The following is a 14,403-nucleotide window of genomic DNA, read 5'->3' on the forward strand; positions in this document are numbered from 1 at the left end:
CATTTTTATGTCACTAAATACACATTTTCAGACATTAAATATCTGTGTGTGAACAAACCAGTGAGTGTAATCAACATCCTCATCGTGGGCCGTGGTGTCAGTGTCTGAGGGTTTTTATTCTCCGCAGCCTGGAGGTGTAATATTAGCAGCTATAGTTTGGAGATCGTTGGCATCTTGGCCTCGTCACTGTCGACACACTGGAACAAATAGTTTCACAGAGGAACCTGAGGCAAAAGAGAGAAAATGAATTTTTCTTTATTTCCTTCTGTAATTTATCTGGACAGATTTCGCCCCTGAGCGCTGAAGCAACACGGCACGACTGAGAGAGGTGACAGGGACGGTTTCTGTGGGAGTGATATAAAAACCTAATATAGAAAGTGTGCATGTAGTTTGTGGCTGAAACAGCCTCTGGTACTGTATCTCCTCCAGAGTTTGATCCTGTGAGCTGTAATGGGCCGTGCAGCTTTAATGTGATCTGAGCCACTCACATATGTCGTTCATATGCAGCTAATTTCCATCTCAGTGGGGTTAAAGGCGCCGGCGCTGTAGAGAGAGAGTGAGCGAGGCGGGAACATTGGTCACAGAGCCGACGACTGAAACCTCCACCGTAACTTATAGATGTGTTTTTATTTGCATGTTTCACGCTCCCGCTGAGCTGCAGACATTAACATATTCAGCTGCTGCAGAACAGACTCGCAGCATAAAATACAAGACATGCATCCCTGGTCGGGGACCGGGGTCGACACCGCCGGCTCTGCAGGACCCGTTTATTGGTTTCTGCAACAAAAAAACCCCACAATGTTTCATCTGTTCTCTACTCTGAATACAGGAAGGGTGTTTATTATGGTGATATCTCAGTGTAGAGGACAATAAAGAGGCCGGACAGTCTGTTGGAGTGTTAAAAATCTCATTGATTTATTTTTTACAGGAATGAAGCCAGTTCATATCATAGAATCAGGGAATCAAACCTGAAACTTTACGTGGAGGTTGAGACCCCTGAAGTGGCCACGAGATAAATCTGAATAAGACAGAGGAACAGATTAAAAAAAAACACACAACTCTTTATGTGGTTGATTTTTTATTTACAAAGTGTTTTCTACTGAGTTTTGACCAACCATGTGTGCGTTTGTGTGTGTGTGGTTGAGTTAGCCTTGATATAAATGTATGGGAGACAGGGGTCAGTAGTAGTAGATTAAAGGTGCGTTCACACTAGGCCTTTTATTTTTGTCGCTGCCGACAAGTTTACATATTAAGTCAATGCAAACGAGTGACTGAGCAATTAAAAATCGCTGGGGCTCCAAGCGACAGCGACAGAGCGACAGAATGAAAAATCGCTCGAGATGAGAAATCCCAAGTCTCTGGTCGTCAGTCACTTGTCGCTCAGCGCTGATTGGCTGCTGTAATCTCGGTGGTGCCAGTGTATACAGAGAGACATGGCAGTGGGCATGGCGCCATCAAAGCGAAAAGGCGAGTCTGTGCCAAATTGACGAGCGAATGCAGCAGAGCGGAAGAGCGATTTTTTTGGAGCGACAAAAGGTCCGGTGTGAACGCACCTTAAAACTGTGGCTCTGAGGCTCAGAGGTTACCACGGCAACTTGAGGTGGTTGCCACGAGGCAGACAGAAACGTGAAGAAAAAGTCTTATTTTCTGCCTCGGCTCTGGTCTCACATTTGGGCTTATTCTGACAAAACGGTAACTCCTATCAGAAAAAGAAGCAGACCGTGGTCGTTGTAAGGACTTCCTGAATGATTTGGTGTGATTTTGGTGTTTCTACAGTAAATATTTTGGAAATCCTTGCGAGTTATAAACAGGGGTCCCTTCTGCTTCTCTCAGAAAATCTTTGTATTGGAGTCAATGAGGAGCAGGGAGGGGTCTGGTCACACTCAGAGGCTCACAGTTTAAATTCTGTAAGTCTCTCTGCTTTGTTGAGCACATTCTTAGAGAAAGAACAAGTTTGTCTACAACTGTGGAAAAAATCATGTGTGTAGAGTGTAATTTGTGGCTGTGAGCAGCGAGCAAAGAGAAAAGTTTCAGACAATTTCAGACAACTTCTCCCACTCTAGCTGTGTCATGGCCCTTGGTCTTCCGCCTTTAGTGGCTCGGTTTTCTGTTCTGTTTTCTGTTATTGGACTCTTCGTTTCTGTGTTCCCGTTTAGTTTAGTTCCTGTTTTATTTTGAAGTTCGGTGTTGTGTCATGGTCTGTGTCTTGTCCTAGTTTCCTGTTTTATTTTGAAGTCCTTGTCTTGTCTTCCTGTGTTTTCCCTCCTCAATCTCCTTGCACACCTGTCCTGTGTTTCACATCGTCAGCCCTGCCCTGTTGCTTGTTGGTTTGATTAGTTCTGTTGTATTTAGTCTCGTGTTTCTTTCAGTTCCGTGTTGGATTATTGTTTGTCATCATGGTGTTCTGTTCTCCTGGCTGTTGTAGCAATTAAAACCTCAATTTGCAAGAAATCTGCCTGTACGCTCCTGCATTTGGGTCCTTCCTCCTACAACCTTGACAAGCTGATGATGTCACCCACTGAACATTCCACGCCATACACACCCATTATAATCTCAGTATTTCTCCAAATATGGTCATGGTTATTGAACAGTGATTGATCAAAAACTATAAAACCTATAGAAACGTGGAATTATACATTAACAGATGAGACTTGTATCTACATTTTAAAGTTTAAATGGAGTCTCTAGGTGAAAGTATGCCGGAGCAGCAGACGTTTGAAATTCATGCCTCTGTGCATTAGCATTGTCTTGTGTCAAACCAACAAACAAACAAACAAACACACACCCTTTACATATCAATCGCTCTGCATCTTGAGAATATGATTTGTTGTCCAGATGTTGACTCTGTTGTATTGCCCCCCCCCCCCTCCGACCAGTGCCTACACTGAAGCCTACAACGTGTGCTCTGTGGCCGTCGCTCCACCGTCTGCAGCCGCTGTGGGACAAACAGCAGCAGAGGACGACCAGGGACGGACGTCTGAGGAGGAGGACGGAGCTGCAGACAACAACTACGACAGACAGGTCAGTGGTCACGTTTAACAAGAAAAAGGTCTTATCATGTTAAATCAACACTGTGACAAATAAAATAAGTGTTTTAATACTGAAGCTGGTGCTGCTTTTGAGACAACTCACAACTCAGATTTCAAAAAATCTCCCCGAATCAGTCTGACGTCACATAACAACCTGCACACTGCCGAACCACACCGTCAATGGTAAAACATTGATTAAAATGCTTTTTAAAATGCCAAAATACATTCAAACGTTATGAAATATACAATATTTACCTACGGTTACAGATTGACCTACTGATGTTGTGGAACATTTTCTCCTCAATATTAAATGATCTTTTTCATTATTTTAAAATGCTTCTTTTTTTATTGTTTTTGTGTCCTTTGTAATGTTTTAATGCCCCCACATGAGGCACTTGCAATACAAAGTTTGTCCCAGTCCTGGTTATTCTGGTGTGGTGCGTCTCGAACACTTTGAAGTCGGAAATTGGAGTTTTTAACTGGGAGATTTGAAGATCCGAGTTGTCTCGAATGCAGCATTGGAATACATTTGTTTATGTGTGTTTTAAATGTTCCTTTAACTTTATTTGTGTGATTTTTATACACCTTTTGGAAAATTATTTGAGAGACAATACATGGTAACTTCATTGATCTTGGTTTACAGTGAAAAAAAATAGAAAAGAAATGAAAAAAAACTCTTCTAATATCCGACAATAATGATCCACAGTTGAAATTTTGAAATACCAAGTATCGTATTCAAACATGGGTTAAGTCTGTTTTCTGTAAAATGGTTTAGTTTGTTTTGTTTTGGACCTTTATTTTGAAAGGGAAGGATTCACCTTTTCTAAATGATACAAATGAAAAACAACTAAATAAACAGGGAACATATTTTTCACTTTCCCTCACAAGCTGAGATCTTAATGTGGGTTAATGGAGGTTAATGGAGGTTAATGGAGGTTAATGGGCGACATCGTTGTCGTCTTCATTACTTAGAGTCTGATCGCTGCTCAGAGACGACGATGTGCAGAGGAGAGGCGGCCATATTTGTTGAACCAGTGCCAACATGCTTGAACGTTTCCATCCCTGATCTTTTTACTAACACCTGGTTATTGATCTGATGCCTGTTGGCAGCCGGACGGTCGATCCAGAGCCTTCTACATCGCCAAGGAGCTGGTGGATTCAGAGAGACTGTAAGTGACATGTAAACTCATTTATCCTCCTCTCTCTCAGCTCTTTATTACATTTCATCTTTTATTTCTCTGTCTCTTCCTCCACAGACACGTCAAAGCTCTGAAGCTTCTTCAGGAAGTGAGTGTGTGTTTTATTACATTTACCTATGCAGCGTAGGTGTCCAGTTATTCTCTATGGAGAGAAATCAGACTCCACTAACTCTGCAGGAGGAAAAGGCAGCTCATGTTTCTTTAGGTTTTATATTTCTATCTTCCTACCTTCTGATATTATAATCCAGTCCTGGATGTGTGAACTTCCACTCCTGTAGTTTGGGAAGTCTCTCCTCTGTGGTGAACTAGACTCTGCAGAGATGATGATGATGAAGATGAAGATGCTCATCCTGTCATGTTGCTGCACAGGGAAGAAAATCAGTGAAAGTTAAAGGAGCGATACGTAAAGGCTCATGAGTTTTTTAAATCCGTCACCCGACAGAAATCTTTATGCACAGACGCCTTACACACCTAGTACGATGCAGTTTATTAACATGCACTTTTGACTTTTGTCTCCCTTTCCGAAGTTTGGAACAGAATATAAACTGTTCCAAACTTCAGAAAGGGAGTTAAAAGTCGTCGAAATAAAAAGAGAAAAAGAAAATACTGTGTCCATCCAATCGAGAGAGGAGGTCAGGAGCAAAGAGAGCTGCTGGTTAATGAGCTGTTTAGTTATCATGATCACTTCAATTGTTTATTTCAGGATGTCAGTAGTTCAGTTTGATTATTAGCTCTACTGGAGCCACACATTGAAGAAGACGACCAATTTGAAACGGACTCAGTGTGCGAAGGCCTTAAGACTGATGCCAGAACTGTTGCTGCAGTCAAATTCAAAATACTACAGTGCAGCAGGTTCTCCCCCCCAGAACCGAGGTTGCCAGATATTAACCACATGCTAACCTCTGCCCTGCTCCAGCTTTGTGGCTCTGGTACTCTGAGACTTCACTCACACAGTCTCTACGCCACTGGAGCTGTGTGACGATGTAGTGACAGAAGGAACAGAAGCAGATAAAATTGTGAACATGCACTGGGAAAACAGAACAGATTGTTGTTGCTAAAAGCTCAAAGGTGTGTGACCTGCAGAAAACGAGCTTCTCCACTTTCAGCCGTCTCCATTTTTACAACTCAAGATGTGTTGAGGTGTTTCAGTGTTAGTAACGTCACATGATTCGCAATGACTGTTGTATACAGAGAAACATGGCAATGACGCCATTAAAGCAAAAGCGCGAGTCTGTGCCAAATAGACGAGCGAATGCAGACAGAGTGATTTTTTTGCAACAGCGACAAAAATAAAAGGTCTGGTGTGAACGCACCTTAAAACTGTGGCTCTGGCCTGAGGCTCAGAGGTTACCACGGCAACTTGAGGTGGTTGCCACGAGGATAGAGGCCCCTCAGGCTGAGGCAGACAGAAACGTTGAGAAAAAGGGTGATTTTCTGCCTCTGCGCTGGTCTCACATTTGGGCGTATTCTGACACAACGGTAGCTCCTGTCAGAAAAAGAAGCAGACCGCAGTCATCGTAAGGACTTCCTGAACGATTCGGTGTGACTTTGGTGTTTCTACAGTAAATATTTTGGAAATCCTTGCGAGTTATAAACAGGGGTCCCTTCTGCTTCTCTCAGAAAATCTTTGTATTGGAGTCAATAAGGAGCAGGGAGGGATCTGGTTGCACTCGGAGGCTCACAGTTTAAATTCTGTAAGTCTCTCTGCTTTGTTGAGCACATTGTTAGAGAAAGGACAAGTTTGTCTACAACTGTGGAAAGAATCAGGTGTGTAGAGTGTAAATTGTGGCCTGGAGCAGCGTGGAAAGAGAAAAGTTTCAGACAATTTCAGACAACTTCTCCCACTCTAGCCAATGATGTCACCCACTCTGACACAAACATTCTGCGCAATACACACCCATTATAATCTCAACACTTCTCCAAATATGGTCATGATCATTGAACAGTGATTGATATAGCAGCAGCTCAGTGGGAACTGGAAACCTGGATGATGCTGAAATGATTCTGACTTGGTGATTGGGAGATTGAGCAGTGGCCAAGACACAAAATCCAAACATAAACAAGTTTTAAATTGTTGTCAGGAAATCTGTGCTTCAAATGAACATAATATCTTAGTCTCTGGTGACATAATGGGTGATTTTATGATTAATTACTACACATTTCTTACGTATAGCTCCTTTAATCTTGATGGTCTTGTCCTCAGGACTTCCGTGAGGCCGTGGGCTCGGCGGTCGGGGACGAGGGCGAGCCAGTGCTGGAGGACGAGAGGCTGAGAGAGATTCTCAACGAGCTGCCGGACGTTTACAGTCTACACCGCAGAGTCTGCACCGAGCTGGAGAACCGAATCCGAAACTGGTGAGACACACACACACACACACACACACACACACACACACACACACTGCCCTACAACAGGAGAAAGGGGTAACTCCTCAGAGTGCAGTTCTGAGAAAAATGAGTTTAAAGTATTTTTGTTGTCCAAAGTCCTTGCTTTGGCAAGTAGTAGTCTAGCTGTGTAAAAATATTTAACTCAAACTTAACATTTTACCCTTACACAGACAGACAGTTACCTCTGTCTGTTTGTGCATTGAGGCAAAATATAAGCTGGCCATATAACACAAGAAAGGGGAAACTCCCATTGGTTCTAAAATGTTAGCAGTCTGTTGTACAGTAGAGCGTGTTGTGCGTTCTATACACAGAGAGAAAAAGGTACTGTAACTCAAGTTACTGTGTTCTCTTGTTGTTTCACCGCAGTTTTTGGGAGTTGCTGTGAAAACCACCCACAAATACACCAAATAAGATAACGTTGAGTCAAGATATTTATCCACATGATGTAGCAGACCTTTACTGTCCCAAAAATGACAAAAAATGAGTTACCCCCTTCTTGCGTTGTAGGGCAGCACACACCTGGACACACTCACACACACACACTGAGAGCAGCTCACACACCTGGACACACACCTGCGTCTCCTCCCCTCACACTGAGATTTAATGACACCCCTCGTTGCCCTCAGGGAGGAGAGTCAGAGGATCGCTGACGTCTTCCTGTCCAGGAGAGCAGAGTTCCTGGTTTTCACCACCTACATCGGCCACTATGACAGAAGCATGAGTCTCCTTGACGACAGCGTCAGGGCGTCGCCCGCCTTCGCCGCCATCGTTCACCAGTTTGAGGTCAGACACACGGAGCTGCTTTAAAAACACTAAACACCTTCTCCACATTAAAGAGTAAAACTCATGAACAACATGAACAGACCTTCATCAGGGTGAACTGTCCTCCTCCTTTTCCTCTGCACTGTTGGAGGTTATATTTTGTAGTTTATAAGAACATATAATTTGGAGTCAAAGATTAAAAAAAAGACTTTTGTCACCAAATTAATAAACAAAAGAAAAAGAAAAACATAACCAACGGGTTTGTTTCAATATTAAAAAAAAGAAATTAATAGAAAATCTGTCAACAAAATGAGAAACTGTTGTTTCTTTGATTAACAATAAATAACAGGGAAACTTGAACCAACTCTTTTTATATTTGATCTTTATCAGTAGTTGTGTTATCGCTGCACATTATTGTTATCTACAGGGTGGAGAGAGTGACAGAGATGAAGTGCAGTGTGTGTGTTGTGTGTGTGTGCTGTAATCTTCATGTGTTATAGATCAAGAAGCTTCCACAGCTTCTTTAGTGGAGTTAGTATCAGTTAAATGAACAGAAGAATCAGACTCAGGATATGAAGTCGACAGATTTTGCCATACATTTTTTTATTTTTATTAAACAAATGAATTCAAACGGAGGAATTTTATTTCAGGGGAAACAATATCACTGGAAAAGATTCTCACAGCAAACACACCAACAGTGGGCCAAGACATAAGAACGTGTCATGGGATTGAACCATATGTTATGATAATAAAAACAAGTAAAGTTAGATTAATTACAAAAAAAAGGATGACAGTTACAGTAAGAACGTAGATGATCTGAATAAAAATGAATAAATAAAATAAAATAATAATAAAATTGAATAACAAAAATAAAGTGCGTACATAACCTACAAAAACACACAGATGCACACACACACACAAACATAGACATCTAAAGGCACTAAGGTGAGAGAGCTGGTGGCAAAATGTTGATCAAATCGACAGATTTTAATTGTAAAACATATATAAAAACAGTATGTCATGATGATGTCATAATGATGTGATGCTTCATGGACAGTTACTTCTTTACAGTAACCAAAACAGTTACTGTTTCCCTCATTATAACGCTGTTACCGTCCGTTACTGACAATAAAATGTGCCGTTTCTTGACTCAAGAAGTCTCGTCACAAAATAATACTACACCTGTTTAAGTGTTGTACGTTATATACACTTTATTTTTCAGTCCATCCACGTACTCGGTATTCCTCCACACAGGCGGAGGAATACTGAGTGAGTTGGTTAGTTCCAGATAAACAGGAGTTTGGGGGGGCAAGTCCAAGTAGTCTGACATATTTTTGAGCATTTTATAAAAAAGTAAAACAGTTACTTTTCCTGGTAATTGGTTTCTTTTATAATGCAGTAATTCAGTTACTAACTCAAGTTGCGTGCCCAACACTGTTCATAGAGGAACAGGGAGTTTGCAGCGTGTTTTCTGCTCAGTGTTGTTAACGGTCAGTATCTGGTCCAGCTCAGATCAGAGTTGTTCTCTCTGTGATAAAGCAGCTGATTGTAGGAGCAGAGCCAGTGGAGCTGTGAACTGTTCCAGGCTCTCGTTTATGGACGAATCCGTTTCCAGTGTTTTCCCTCCGTTTTATAGACGACAAGGGGGAAGAGGAGGAGGAGGAGGAGTTGGCAGCTTCCTCTGTCTGATTTAACATTGTTGGCTGCTCCTGAGCTCCGACTGTGTGAACGTGGCTGCAGCTGCATCGTGACGATCCTCCTGAGGTCGGAGGCAGTCGGTCGGTCCAAACTGAAGTTTATGGGCTGTGATGAGACTCAGTGTCTCCAGAGGAAGAACCACTGGGACTGTGATGAGTTCTGGGTGGATGATTAGATCCAAAGACGGTTTAGAAACCAAGACGCTCCACTACGAGTCAGTTTTCTGTCTCTGTGTCCCGTGGGTTTCTCCATGACTCCGCCCCCTTTAGGAGATGAACATACCATGACTCCGCCCCCTTTAGGAGACCAGTAGACCGTGACTCCGCCCCCTTTAGGAGATGAACATATCATGACTCCGCCCCCTTTAGGAGACCAGCGGACCATGACTCCGCCCCCTTAAGGAGACCATCAGACCGTGACCCCGCCCCCTTTAGGGGACCAGCAGACCGTGACTCCGCCCCCTTTAGGGGACCAGCAGACCATGACTCCGCCCCCTTTAGGAGACCAGCAGACTATGACTCCGCCCCCTTTAGGGGACCAGCAGACCATGACTCCGCCCCCTTTAGATTATTTTCAGTATAGATTAATCTGTTGATTATTTACAGGGACAACGAGGAGTTTTGGAAAAGCGAAGTGTTTTCTCACTACATTTATGAGCCTCCGCGCACCGTGAAATTCTTTGACCGGCACAAGACAGACTCATGTTTTCATTCATCAAGAATTATAGTGAGAGGTTCAAAGAGGTTCACATACCGTCGTAGTTCCGACCATAAACGGCGATTTGGCGGCGTTATTCTCATGACTCGCCACAAAGGAAACGCTGGTCGGCTGTATGTAAAACCGACATCGTCCTCAAATGTCTTGTTTTGTCCACAAACCAAAGAGAGACTCAGTTTATTGTCATAAAGGAACAAAGAAACCAGAAATATTCACATTTAAGAAGCTGGCCAGAGAATTTTTTCCTTAAGAAAACTACTCAAACCGATTATTAGATTATCAAAATAGTTGATGATTAATTTAATAATCGATTGTTGTTTGATTAACCGATTAATTGTTGCAGCGCCAACATCAACTAACTAATTTTCATAATGTTAAATAGGACTTTTAGCTTTGTACATATGTTATAAGAAAATATAAATAACTTTTATAAATCCACACAACAGGAGGTGGGGGGACGGGTCCCCCTTTAGGAGACAGGAAGTGTAGCTGCACCACTTCATATAATTGGATTGGATTGTCATAGTAGAGGATCTTTGATGGAGACGATCACCTTCCTCTGAGGACGAAGTGTAAACGCTCTAATTCTGATCTAATGCCACCGGCAGCTGGAAATGTGACTGTGTCAACACTTTTATATTCCCACAACGAGAGCAATTCAAACACACACACACACACACACACACACACACACACACACACACAGAGACTGAGCAGCTCTGTGTGTTATTGGTCCTTGGTCACAGCTAAAATATTAATTCGTCCTCTGTTTGTGCCCAGAGGTCCAGTGTTGCTGTTTTTAATCTGCTTCTCATCACAACTTCCATTTTATTTGCACAACTTTCTTCACACTCAGTGAAAATGTTGCATGGCGACTTGTTTCAGACCCAGAAATTCACTAGGATGATGAGTAGAAGGCTGGTCTTCAGCCATTACTTAAAGGGATAGTTCAACATTTTGGCAAATTGGCCCATTGCCATAATCCCTATAGTCATAGCAGTAGGTTCGTTACCTTTAATTGTCGGTGCAAGCTGTTTTTAGAATGGCGGAGCAGAGCCGTGAGCTGCTCAGAGCTACGCTACGGAGGCTCATTATGGGATTTCTTGGTTTCCCTCATCAAACTCATCAAATAGAGGGAAATACAGAGACTGCTTGATGAAAAACTGTCCCTGAAGGCAACGTGCATCAGTGGTTTTGCATGAATTTCCCTCTAAAACAACTCTGTGTGGTAACGTTGTGTTATTATCTCATAGCGTGGTGAATGTGCAGGTCACAACTTGTCCACCAGAGCGTTGTGGAGTTGTTGGATTGTGTATTTGATGAGTTTGATGAGGGAAACCAAGAAATCCCATAATGAGCCTCCGTAGCGTAGCTCTGAGCAGCTCACGGCTCTGCTCCGCCGTTCTAAAAATAGCTTGCACCGACAATTAAAGGTAACGAACCTACTGCTATGACTATAGCGATTATGGCAATGGGCCAATTTGACAAAATGTTGAACTATCCCTTTAAACTTATTTTATGACAAATGTTTTTGTTGTTCTTATGTTCTTATCATTTTTCCTCTTTGCTTGGATACATATATTATCTAATTTCTTGAAAAAAGTGTTAGACAACATAGGTTAGCTTCTTTCAGGAGTTGCATTATTATGTTTTTGAGTTGTTTTATTTTCTTTTTTCAATGAATGAAACAAGTAAATAAACTAAATTCATTCATTCATTAAAGTGTGTGTGTGTGTGTGTGTGTGTGTGTGTGTGTGTGTGTGTGTGTGTGTGTGTGTGTGTGTGTGTGTGTGTGTGTGTGTGTGTGTGTGTGTGTGTGTGTGAACTTGTCTCAGCAGCAGAGTCCGGCCGGAGAGAAGGTTTCTCTCAAACACCAGCTGCTGCAGGTCATCGTGCGTGTTGCTCAGTACCGCATGCTCCTCACCGGTGAGTCCAGTCCAGATGAGTTGAGATTATTATGGTCTGTCTGTTCTATGCACTATAAACATCCTTCACCCCACACACCCACACTTGGAGGAGGAAGGAGGAGTTAATGTGTGTCTCTGCTCCTGTAGATTACCTGAACAACCTCTCGCCAGATTCCAAGGAGTACGAGGAAACCCAAGGTACCGAGTCGTGAGTGTGTGTGTGTGTGTGTGTGTGTGTGTGTGTTCACGGGGAATTTATTTGTGCTCATTTGGGCCACAGGAGAGCTCATTTAGTTTGTTAGTGTGTGTGTGTGTGTGTGTGTGTGTGTGTGTGTGTGTGTGTGTGTGTGTGTGTGTGTGGTGGCAGCAGTTTGAGCAGCTTCATGTGTAATTCATGAGGAGGCGAGTTGCAGCAGCTTCATCTCCCTGAGGGTCAGAGGAGCTGCTCAGGCCAGACACACTGTCACAGCCAGACCACTGACTCACTTTTATTACACACACACACACACACACACACACACACACACACTGCAGGAATTAAAACACATTTAATCAAACAGGAACATTCAGTCAGTGTGTGTTTAATGGCCTTTAATGGTGTGTGTGTGTGTGTGTTTTCTTCAGCTGCCGTGGTGATCGTGTCCGACATCGCAGATCAAGTCAACGACAGTTTGAAACACGGGGTGAGTTTCATCTGCAACAACCACAACTACATACATACATACACATCAGGGGTGGAGCGGTTCATAAAATCCACGGTTCGGTTCGTATCACGTGTTTTTGGTTTGGTTTTATTTTTATTTATTTATTTAGCCTTTATTTAACCAGGTAAAAAGACCCGTTGAGATCAAGATCTCATTTTCAAGGGCGACCTGGCCAAGAGGGCAGCAGCACACGTCGTCGGGGTCATTCCTATGTTCCCACAGCCCTATGTTCCCTCAGCCCTATGTTCCCTCATTTCTAACTTTTGTTGTCACTGAAAATTAGGCCCTATGTTCCTCAGCCCTTTGGTCCCACCATTGGTTGGGTTTAGGCAATGAAGAAAGGAGTTGGTTAAGTTTAGTAAAAAGACCCGGTAGAGGCTAGACAGGCCAGATAGACAGAGTCCAGATAGGTAGAGAGAGTCCAGAGGGAACATAGGGCTGAGGGAACATAGGGCTGTGGGAACATAGGCACGCTCCCGTCGTCAACATTACCATAAAATACAAAATACATTACAATATTACATTATAATAAATAAATAGGGTCATAGTACAATAGAGGTTAAAACAAAAGTGCAAGGAGCATCATGGGGGTCATGGTGACAAGGTTGGTCAGCAAAGGCACCGCTCAATTGATTTTTGTTGTCGGACCTTTAGGAAGTGACGAAAAACATTAAAAGTTAAGAGTTCAGACATTTTCAGTTCAGCCTGGAGGTTGTTCCATGTTGATGGGGCGGCGTAACTAAACGCTTTTTTCCCTAATTCAGTCTGCACTCGTGGAGTGTTCAATATGGTATTTTGTTACCATAATAAACGTATAAACATCAGATGTATGTGGAGGTTCTCCTTCAGGGTGTCGAAGCCACATGAGAGGCAGGAAAGGCTGGTGTTCTTACAGGAATGAAAAAAAGAGATGCATCCGTTTCAAAAATAAAGTTTACTAAAAGAAAATTCAACTACATCACATCATTCTGTAGAAAAACTCCAGTTAAAGGAACAAACAACATTTAAACATATAATGCATTGACTAAAAATACAAACTATGAAATTCAAAAACGTATGAAACTGTTTAACTTAAGCAATATTACCCTCGAGGGTGTGCTTTAACATCATTTGAGCACGACAGTGACGCTCTGATGGACAAGTTGTGACCTGCACATTCACCACGCTATGAGATAATAACACAACGTTACCACACAGAGTTGTTTTAGAGGGAAATTCATGCAAAACCGCTGATGCGCGTTGCCTTCAGGGACAGTTTTTCATCATCAGTCTCTGTATTTCCCTCTAAAACAACTCTGTGTGGTAACATTGTGTTATTATCTCATAGCGTGGTGAATGTGCAGCTCACAACTTGTCCACCAGAGCGTTGTGGAGTTGTTGGATTGTGTATTTGATGAGTTTGATGAGGGAAAACAAGAAATCCCATAATGAGCCTCCGTAGTGTAGCTCTGAGCAGCTCGCAGCTCTGCTCCGCCGTTTTTCTGCTCCGCCGTTTTGCACCGACAATTAAAGGTAATGAACCTACTGCTATGACTATAGGGATTATGGCAATGGGCCAATTTGCTATAATATTGAACTATCCCTTTAAAAACTGCATGTAGATTCATCATCATCATCTTAAAACTCATATTTTCATTTACATAATTCAATTTCCTAGCCATATTATAGAATAAGGACATATCCTTTCTTCTATATATTCTATACATTCTATGTTGTGTATATATCTTCTGTAATGTGATGTATTTTCCCTCTGGGGATCCATAAGTTATCATGATCCTCTGAGGATGAATCCAACAATGTGACTCTTTTATGTTTTTCTTGTCATAGTTTGTGGAGTTATTTTCCCAGAATGATGTCGTTTGTGAATCATCCACAGAGAAACAATAGTTGACGTGTTGATCCAGGTGATAAGAGTAAGACAGACGAGACAAAGGGAGTGAGATCAGAACAGAACAGGAAGAAGTTCAATCACTGCAAATTACTCTTTCATCATTTCTCT

General features: G+C 42.3%; 1 protein-coding gene across 1 annotated transcript in view; it reads left to right on the plus strand.

Annotated features, from left to right (window-relative positions):
* fgd5b (FYVE, RhoGEF and PH domain containing 5b) overlaps positions 1-14,403 on the plus strand; it is a 47,350-nt gene that overhangs the window by 10,805 nt on the left and 22,142 nt on the right. The window contains exons 4-11 of the mRNA XM_085775718.1: positions 2,877-3,021; positions 4,140-4,198; positions 4,286-4,316; positions 6,432-6,583; positions 7,243-7,399; positions 11,629-11,719; positions 11,848-11,898; positions 12,325-12,383. Of these exons, the coding sequence (XP_085631844.1) occupies positions 2,877-3,021; positions 4,140-4,198; positions 4,286-4,316; positions 6,432-6,583; positions 7,243-7,399; positions 11,629-11,719; positions 11,848-11,898; positions 12,325-12,383 (745 nt within the window). The remainder of the gene's footprint in view (positions 1-2,876; positions 3,022-4,139; positions 4,199-4,285; positions 4,317-6,431; positions 6,584-7,242; positions 7,400-11,628; positions 11,720-11,847; positions 11,899-12,324; positions 12,384-14,403) is intronic.

The sequence above is a fragment of the Trachurus japonicus genome, chromosome 5 (assembly GCF_045865225.1).
Source record: "Trachurus japonicus isolate A0001 chromosome 5, Traja_1.0".
Taxonomy (NCBI): Eukaryota; Metazoa; Chordata; class Actinopteri; order Carangiformes; family Carangidae; genus Trachurus; species Trachurus japonicus.